This window comes from Fulmarus glacialis, unplaced genomic scaffold, assembly GCF_000690835.1.
Source record: "Fulmarus glacialis isolate BGI_N327 unplaced genomic scaffold, ASM69083v1 scaffold32856, whole genome shotgun sequence".
NCBI classification, from domain to species: Eukaryota; Metazoa; Chordata; class Aves; order Procellariiformes; family Procellariidae; genus Fulmarus; species Fulmarus glacialis.
In genome coordinates this window covers 580-10981 of record NW_009218030.1, presented here as the reverse complement: position 1 = coordinate 10981, position 10402 = coordinate 580, and the positions used below count along the sequence as shown (strand labels likewise).

Sequence of the window (10402 nt, the reverse complement as noted above, 5' to 3'; positions counted from 1 at the left end):
GCAGGTTAACTTCGTCATAAGCTCTTCTGCAGAAAAAGCTTCTGAAAATTTCTTAAAAAGCTCATTTTTTTTCCTGCATAAACTTTAACTCAAGCCCTAAACTATGTCATTTTAAGATTATGCCAAACCTAATTGTTAATGCCTTTTTTTTTTTTTTCCGCCAGCCAGGAATTGATGAAATTAGGGCAAATTACCTGCTTAGTGACTACTAGGCTAGGGCAGCTTCTAAAAAGACACTGTAAGATCTTAGGTGTTCACTCCAGTTAGACTGATGGGCACATGTAAATTCATTATCAGTAGAAGTCTGAGGGTTTAGACCTTTGGAGCCTAATCAATAGCTACTTACACTTACATGGAACAACTCTTAACGTTAATGGAAAAGAGGGAGCTGAGATAAAAAGGCTTGAAAGCAAAGCTTCCAAGACTAGATTTTTAAAATACCTTTTTACAACCCAGAGTGAAATGGCATCCCTAACACTCGAGCTACAAACTTCTGTACCACAGAGGTTGCTTTTTACCTTAAGTTCAGAGTTTGATCTTCATGTATTTTTTGTTTGTTTGATGTGTTTTTTTTTTTTTTAATGTTTTTGCAACTTCTAGGAGCAGCATTCTTGGCTATTACAACAATTTATGCGGAGAGTGGTTCAGGATTTGTATTGCCGAGCGCCTCTGCCAAAGCTGGTGTAGAAGCAATGAGCAAGTGAGTAATATAGCAAATGTGTGTTCTGCTTTTCACATCCTTCAGATAGGGTAATTGGTCTATAAAAATGGAGCTAGTTGGTATAGTCCTCCTATTCCATTGTATCATAAGAGAACCTTCCAGCCTCCAGTATCCTAGCAAGAAAATAGTATGCTGACAGCTTCTTACAGAAGGAAGTATTAACTATTTTTGTGATGATTTTTATCACAAGGACTAGTGGATTTTTATCACAAGGATAAGATAAGGACAAGTGGAACTTCTTTTGGCAACAATTCTAAGGTTTCAGATACAGAGTTTCGATAATCAGATTCTCTTGCCTTCTCGTAGGCAAACTGTTTGAGGTCTATGGTGCTTTCCACTTCCTTTTGTCTCAGGAAAAGATGTGCTTGTATTTGGGTGGAGTATACTGTTGCTTCACCTATCTAGTTTCATTAAGAAATGTGTTCCTATCACTATTTTAAATTAAGGTCTGCAGTTGTACTTAATTCAAAACAGTATCATGTGACGAATACATGTTACTCAGCAAACAAAAGGATTTCTATCATTATTTACTATAGGGCAGTCCTTCATAGAAAAGAGATCCTCCTCTGCACTTCAGCAGAAGGATTGAATAGTTTGGCAGCCTTTTAGCAACTAGAATTCTTTGTCCAGAAGAAAATGAGGGAATGAGTGATGGTCTTGATTTCTGTTCTGTAGAGCTGTAACTGAAGTGTGTACTTTTCAGAGATTTTATGACCCAGCTAATTCATTCACTATAGTACATGATCTATCTGAAGTACTGCTTATGCAGAGAAAATGTTGCCATAAAGCAAAATTATTGTACTGATCCCATTTTAGAATGTAACCTCTGTTTTGTGTTATTCCAAAGCATCTAATGTGACAGCTATGTTGAAAATGTTAGAAATGTATACTTGTGGGATAGTCTAAATTACCAGAGAAAGATGGTGGCCTAACAGTTGTTTGTCAAGGAGTTTAGGTGCCAAAATCATCTGTATGATTTGCGAGGGAGAAAGAATTGCTCCTTAATGTTGCTTTACATATGATGCATCTATTAAATCAGTATTCCTCTGTTTGTAAATGTGACCCCCCCCCCCCGCCCCGAAATGTTTTTGTTGAGAACAAAAAAACGTTTAAATAGAAGTGCCTGTTTCAGGAAAATTCTAGTATTTACACATTTGATTCAGTTTTAAGTATTTTTTTTTTTGCTGAATAGCATTATTAAAATACTGTGTTTAAAATATTGATGCATTCTGTTAATGAATTTTTAGGTCTCTTGCGGCTGAATGGGGTAAATATGGCATGAGATTCAATGTGATTCAACCAGGTCCAATAAAAACAAAGGTACATAGCATGAAGTGGAACACAGCCTTGAATATGCTTTGTAGTACAGACTTAATTTTAAGATAGTCTAACCTTTTCTGTTACTGTTAAATTCAAGTATGATTTCCTTGGTAGTCAAGACTGTGCTAGAATATTGAACATGCTACCTCTCTATAATTCTTTTGTAAAATAGAATTTCTTTAACTTTTGAAACCTGCCACTGCTCCTTCTACTACACTAATATAAATGAAACCCTTTTTTAATGTTTCAAAGAAATGATATATCAAAATATTTAATGTTGATTCTTATGAACTGTACGTACCTAGTTTGTCAAATGAAGTGAATTCTTACACTTGGTGGAGTAAAAGTGCCTGTTTCTGCCTGAACTCCTAAATTTTAAACAAAACATCTCATAAATTCCAAAATTTCAGAATCTCTTTTAGGTATATGAGAACAGAATCTCACGAGTTTTGTTGAAAATCACAAAACTAGAAAGAGAAAAACTAAGTCAGCAAGGAAATGTGAAGCTTTGATATGAGTGAAAAGGAGGACTGGAGGGTTTGAAGGCAGTAATCCAGACCAGCTGGAACAGGAAGAAAAAAGAAAGCAGTCCTGCAGGAGGAGAGAGGAGGATTTGTTTCACATTGAATCAAAATATTACAATTATGAGCAGTAACAGCTAATAATGGTATTACTACTACCTGTGAAATGTTTCACAGTTGGTTTTGGGGGTTGGGATGCAGGGTTGCTTCTTTTTTTCTTTTTTTTTTTCCTTTTTTCTTCTTGTCAATATTAGATGCTACACTGGACGACTCAGTTTTACCTTTTTTGACTGTAAAGAAAGATAAGTGGCAGTATCAGCAGGGTTATAAGAATGCTGAAACAAGATTACAGGATCAGACCAAAAGTCCTCCAGGCCTTGTATCTGGTGGGTTTTTAGGCAAGAGCAGAAGAAAAACTTTTAACGACGTTTCTTTATGTCTCTAGCCTCTGGCAGTCTATGGCCCAGGCAGTTTGATACAGTTGATATCTCTTCATATTGTAATCATCTTGATAGATTTATTTTTCTTCCATTAGTTTGTCCTGTTCCTTTCTGCATCCATATAAACTTTTGGCATCCACTATATCACGTGGCAAGATCACTTTGATTTATAGGTTCTCATAATTTTTGGCAAGTTAACTGCTTTAAGTGTCAACATTGCTGCCCCCTGTTAATGTTTCTGATTTAAACTAATAACGTGTATCCCACTTGAGATACTGTGTGTTCTTAATAAAGTACTACTTTTGTCATACTGTTTCAAAGTTAAAATTTCCCTAAAAGCATAAAAAGGCAGACTGGCTTTACTTAAAACAGCATATTGCAAAAACTAGGCTTTCTGCCTTAGGGGCTACATCCATGTCTTTAAAAAACACGCTTGTAAGTCATGACAGGAAAAGGAAAAAGCATACAAGCGCAATACCGTTAAGCTTATAAACTGGCGTTTAAAAACATGGCAATAGAAGACTTAAATGGCGTGAGTACAGCCATGATTACTTATAAATTACAGTGTGCTTTAACTCTCATAACTTCAGTAACTTAACATAAATGTTACTAATACATTTCTGATTTTGCCTGAGGAGGTTGTTTCCTTGCGGAGGAGTCAGGAAGAACAACAAAACTCTTCTGTTTCCCATGCCATTCTAAGCTATTCAAATACTAAAACTTCCAGTGACTTAGTTGAGTTCTAGCCATTGGTGCAGTTTAACTGAATTTGATTTTTTTTTTTCTTTTTTTTTTCAGGTTTACTTACTCTGTGTCATGTGTAATTTTTCTGTCACTTTTCTGCTCCTCTCCTCGCCTTGTTCCTCTCCCCTGTCCATGCAGCAGTTTTCAGTCTTGCTTATTTCCTCAAATGTTTATCAAGGGTGTTTGGGCAACAAAGATTACTAACCCCTTTTGTTTTTCATAGATAGATGGTGGGTGACTATCCCAAACATGTTGAATTCCAGCTTATGACCCTCAGTAGATGCGAATCAATGCAACAGGGATAAATTCTGTTCCCTACTTCTTTTTCATCCTACTGTCAAAGATGGTATAGACAGTTTACTCACAAATGTTAACTTCCATATTGTTTATCCGGAGTCAAATCTCTGTTGGATTTTAATTTCTGATATAGTTATAACTTTTTTTTTCTCCCAAATGTTTCTCTTAATTCTCAGGGTGCTTTTAGCCGCCTTGACCCAACAGGCACATTTGAGAAGAAAATTATTGAGAGGATTCCCTGTGGCCGTCTGGGAACTGTAGAAGAAATTGCAAATCTTGCTGCCTATTTCTGCAGTGACTACGCAAGCTGGGTTAATGGAGCAGTAAGTTTTAGTTGATCTTGTTTATACAATTAACCTGATGATGGTCTGAGTTTTGCTGGTATTTTTTAAAGCCCTTGTTTCAGAAATGAAACAAAACCTGTTACTTTGAAATTCTTTACAAGCATTATTACCCTTTTAATTGTCATGCATGGTAGGTAGTACCTTTGACAAGAACTTTTAAAAATGGTTGAATTACATTATTTTGATCTTGGCTTTTTCTGATCAATAAAAACTACTTTCATAGTTCATAACAAGGGAATGCTACAGAAAACCTATTATTATTAAATACGCTGCTTATGCTTTTTCTAGGTTATTAGAATGGATGGTGGAGAATATGTTTCTATGGCAGGAGAATTCAATGATTTGAAGAAGGTATTAAATTCCTTGCTTGCTATTTTACATTCGAACAAATACTTAGATGTGTAATTATTATATTATATGGAATTCCAATAAAACACTCTTTTCTTTTATTAGGTTACCAAAGAGCAGTGGGATATGATGGAAGCAATGATTAGAAAAACAAAAGGCTCTTGAAGTGTGTAACTGTATGGTGGAGATTTTTGGAAATGAACCACTACTTTTTCATGAATATTTAGAAATAACCAATTGGGAAATAGCCTTCAAAATCTTTTGTATGTTGCCTTCAATAAAATATTTGAAATTGTCATATTTTGAATATAGCATGTATATTTTTCCCATCTACAGTCTAATCTGTTGCCAGTAGTAGTGAACAACAGTTGTTCACTGAAATTTTACTGTTCTTTAGATGGTGTCTTGTATAGCAATGCGTGGTCTACAATTAGCTTTTTTTTAATATTTCAGAGGATTCAAAAATCCTCGGAAATATAATATGTCTCTTAATATTGTAATTCCAGTAGCATTTCAGAACTATCGTCACTGAATAGAATTGTTAATCTGAGGAAGAACTAAGACATTAAATCCTAATCTTCACACTTCAGTCCTAAACTTGCGAATAACAAAGTTTCAAGTTATCAGGAGGACTACATACACTGAGATAGGATGTAACTCCTCTGGTTACTTAGAAAATCTCGAAATACATAACCATCTTGGTCTCATCTTGTGCTGACATTTTCAGTCTGTTAATTATCTTATGCTGAACTTTAAAAATGGCATTTAAGGACTAGCAATGCCTTTCTAAGGATCTCACTCTTTGTCATGACTAAGTTACTGTTCTTGAAAATGAGAAACTAAAAATCATTTGCTGCTAATGTGTGTGTGACTAGGGGAGTCTCTCTGTAAAAAATGGTTTACTTAAGACTAGTAAAGGACATCAGTAAATCAGGACTGAAAGCATTGAAACCTCTCCTCCACTGGAGCAGAGATTCCCCTGCAGCCCCTGGTGAAGACCATTGTGAGGCAGGCTGTCCCCCTGCAGCCCATGGAGGACCCCACGCCAGAGCAGGTGGATGCCCGAAGGAAGCTGTGACCCTGTGGGAAGCCAGCGCCACGGCAGGCTCCTGGTGGACCCGTGGAGAGAGGAGCCCAGGCTGGAGCAGGTTTGCTGGCAGGACTTGTGACGTCCTTTGTGTATACTTACGTTTTCTCTTCGTATGGGACGCAGTTGCATATAAGGCTTTGACACTTGAAAAAAAAGTGTTTTAGAAAAAAAATTCAAAGGTATATTTGTGAGCTGTGGTATGATCAAGTATTTCTCTGCCATATTTAGTAGGGTATCCTCTGGAGAGGGCTATCAATAAAAACAAGTTTCCACTGGTCTCTTGCATCCATGGGTGTGTATGACTTTTACTGTAGGAAAGTGTCATGGGGTTGAAGTACTGGACTGAGATTGCTGATAACCATGTTCAGTCTCCAACATTGTTGCAGACTTTGTGGGACCTTAAAGTTTTTTCTGTTGCATCTGAATAGTAGGGCAGGTAGACTTTGCAGCATTCCCTCAGGAACTGAAGTAAGAAGACTGGCACGTTCCTTTTAGCTCACAAAACATAGGTCCTGTGTGGGGCACAGGTGGAAAAGATCAAGAAAAGAGGCACATTCCCAATCTCAACATTAAGTTAGGATCAAGTCTATACTTGGCTTTGGGGTCTAGGAAGCACTGCTGGCTGCCACGTATTCTTAATCCATCTCTTTTCCCTGCATATAAATTAATAGTAACAATACTTTTTTTTTTTTTTAATCTCACATGCTTTTCTTTTATAATCCTACATACTGTTTAATGTATTTTTTAGATATTGAAAGCAGAGGCATTTTTTTGGTGGTGGAAAAGGAAGGGCAGAGGAGAAAAGGAGGATAAGTCTAGCCTGCTACAATTATTTTTTTCCAAATAGTTCAGCAATAGGTACCGTGGTGCTTAGATAAAATGCCTACTGACATAGTAAATGCCAGAAATCCATTATGTGGCTTTAAACACACAGACTCACTATTCTTTGGCTCAGCCACCTTTATACTATTGCTTTGCCCTGCATATGTCCTTTGTTTAGAAAGTAAACGTTTTGGAGCTCAGTTCAGAAACGTTTCTCTTCCACAGCAAAAGGCAGTGGGTTCCGACGCAAAAGTACTTAAAGAATTTCAAGTGCTTTCGCAGTTTAAAATGAATACTGCTTCTTGACCTAAAATTAAAAAATGAAAAGATCTTCGTCTTTCCTTCATTGCTTTTACTCATCAGAGAGATTCAGGCCAACTCTGCATCTAGAAGAAACTCACTTTAATTCATAGTGAACCTTTCAGGGACTGAAGATCTTTTCTGAACTATCAGAGTTACTGGAACATGTCCTTTAAGGGTGGGTTTTTTCACTTTATTTGATAAGGTCAGAATATTGAAGGGAGGCCTCTTAAAGCCTGTCTTGTAAATAGATACTGGGTATTCATTCAATAACGGAACATTTATCACTTGCAGAATCACGTATTGCTTCTGAAGTATCTTCTTCTACCTATTTACTGTCCATAGCTAAATGAATTATTAATTGTAAAGTGACAACAAAACATTTTTAAAGTATATATTATTCAGCGATAGAACCAGAAAGCACATTTTAAATTTTAATGAGCACCTATAATAAGAATAGAGTCTATTTTATCTAACCTACACCAATGACATCCATTTCAAACTATGCAAGTTAGTTGCTTTTAGATTCTGAACATTCTGTCTTGACAAGAGGTATACAATGTGTTGATACAGGTTTTAGAAATGGCATATAATCTTTTAAAGAGTTATATGTTACTGGATAGTTTATAAAATATTTCCTAATATATAGACATAGTTAAGTGAAAAAACTTAGCTCTGATCTAGCCATCCACTTCTGCAGGAGAATGGAATAGTCTTGCTTGCATTTATTTCCTTCATTAAAAGAGTTGTTAGACTTGTTAGGGACAGGAGAGGAACGTTACTACAAAGAGATGAATCTTGAGCATTTCAAGTTTATGTTTTACCTAAATACAATTTAATTGTTTTGTTACTAAAGTAGCAACGCATGACATCTGAACGCAGGAAAAGGACAAGAGAAAGTAGCTTTATAGCAACTACCTAACTGTTGTGGTTTAACCCAGCAGACAACCAAACAGCCGCTCGTTCACTCCCCCGCCCCACAGTGGGATGGGGGAGAGAATTGAAAGAAAAAAAAGTAAAATTCATTGATTGAGATAAAGACAGTTTAATAAAACAGAAAAGGAAGGGAAAATAATAATAATGACAGAATATACAAACTGAGTGATGCACAATGCAGTTGCTCGCCAACCGATGCCCAGCCAGTCCCCAAGCAGCTGTTGCCACCCCCCAGCCAACTCCCCCAGGTTTATATGCTGAGCATGACATCGTATGGTATGGAATATCCCTTTGGCCAGTTTGGGTCAGCTGTCCTGGCTATGCTCCCTCCCAGCTTCTTGTGCACCTGGCAGAGCATGGGAAGCTGAAAAGTCCTTGACTAATGTAAATGCTACTTAGCAACAACTGAAACATCAGTGTGTTATCACATTATTCTCATACTAAATCCAAAACACAGCACTGTACCAGCTACTAGAAAGAAAATTAACTCTATCCCAGCCAAAACCAGGACACTAACCCAGGCAGTGTCTGGCTTGGCTTGGAAATTCCAAAACAACCTGTTCCTAAATGCCCACGAGGATGAGACTGTCCTGAAAGAGGCATAAAATATCCCTAAATCCCAAGAGGTGACCAATCCATAAACACGCTCTGCAGTTTTATATTGCACAGACTATCACAGTTGTATACCGCAGACTGACATAAAACATAGTCATTACCGTTAACTTTATTCAAAACATAGCAAAAATGGTAGGAGATAGTATCCCCATTCTACATGCTGTCTCATGCTGATGTATTTGCCCTGGGAGCATTACACTCCTGACCCTACCTCAGCTTGCCAGGGAGCCACGAGGTAAAGGGGAGTATGAAAAAAGTGTTGCTTTGTGGCATAATAATTTTATGGAGATGAAGTTGGAGGGACAAGAAAGTGGAGGGATGAGTCAGAAAAAAGGTGATGATGTACATTGGAGATCGCAAATGGAGTCAGTAGAGTTGCAGAGGCAGTTTAATTCTCATGGATCACAAAGAAAACTTTCCTGGGATCCGAATACCTTTTTTTAAAATGACTTTTGCACAACCCATCAGTCAAAGGTGTTAACACTTCCATGAACTCAGCTGACAGACGCTCGCAAAGGAGGATTCATTGTCTGTTTTCAGCTGAAAAGTATGTCTTGCCTGCTTGATTAAATCTTGAAATTACCCTTTTTATTTCAGCTGATGATTTATTGTCTTTGAACATGTCTGTTACAATTACTTAGATTAATTCTGTGCTGTAAAAGTGGTATTGTATTATAGTAGAGGCTTATAAACAAGTTACAAAAATCATTTGAGGTTGCAAATGAAAGAGATTAATTGTATTACCTCTTGGCTACGATACTAGAACTGCTGTCAATCTTTGGTTCTCCTGTTTCTGGGAATTCCCTCCTCTTCAATATTTCATTACTGTTGAGAATATTGTTATTATTTACCAATTCAAGAGTCTGCTTTACATGCACTATTTGAGGGAACTATAGGTTCCTACCTGTCTGTACTGGCTTCCAGGTTGATTGGCACATGAACTCCTTATTTATCTTTCCTTTTTTTCACATGCTGATAATGTGTAAGTAAAGATACTGAAGAGCAAGGAAATTTGTAACTTTAACTTCATGGAGCTTCTTGTTTTGTAGCTGCTAAACATGTAACCGCACTTTAACTGAGGTAAACCCCCCAATTTTGCATGTGATCATTTAATGTGCAGTAAAATAAAATGGTCTTTGGGATTTTGGTGCATTGGCCTGCTTTTAATTAGAACTAATCAACTTCAGTTGATTTCAGAGGGATTTGGAGGTGCTCAGCACTTCAGAAAATCAGGCCACATGCATTTGGGTCCCTAAATATGGATTCTGAGCCTCATCATAGACACAGCAAATAGGCGTGAATTTCGGTATGCTTCCACAGTCAGTGATTATAACCATCATTATGATGAAGGCTTGGTATAAATGCACGAGATGCCGTATGGAAATTAATCAGGAAAAGCTAACAAAACAAAGCCTAATGAATGAAACGTCTAATGAAACAAAGACTTAATCCTAGTTTAAGTGGAGTTTAGCAGCAGCGTGTGCGTATTTTGTGAGATGAGGTCCATTTTACGTAAAAGCGCTGCCAGGTCTCAGCATCCTGATCTGCATTTGACATTTGCAGATGGAATACGCTGTCTAGAAATTTCTGAAGCTTGCTGGGGTAATCTTTTCAAAGATAAATAAACAAGTTGTAAACAGGGGGGATTAGACCGGTGCTATGATACCGTGCATAAAATGTTTGGGATAGAACAGTGCAGCAGTGAATGAAAGCCAAATGGCTTGCTTCAAGGCCCGTGTTCAATCCTGATTAAATCGCTGGTGAAAATTAGCATGATATTCTCCACAACAGGCGGTGGTTTGTATCACAGCTGCCAGCTGGGCAGTGTTAGTGACTTCGGATCAGGTGAGGCTCTGAGGTGCACTGATGGACTCTGTTGGGGGCACAGCTGGAAGCAGGCACCC

At 37.4% G+C, this 10402-nt stretch overlaps 1 protein-coding gene across 1 annotated transcript; it reads left to right on the top strand.

Moving 5' to 3' along the window:
• Positions 1–338: 338 nt before the first annotated feature.
• Positions 339–5032, top strand: DECR1 (2,4-dienoyl CoA reductase 1, mitochondrial; the record flags this gene model as incomplete). Its single annotated transcript, XM_009579913.1, has 6 exons — positions 339–401; positions 599–700; positions 1969–2041; positions 4220–4366; positions 4676–4738; positions 4841–5032. Coding segments are annotated over 6 exons (508 nt in total), but the record flags the coding sequence as incomplete, so codon positions are not given.
• Positions 5033–10402: the final 5370 nt, after the last annotated feature.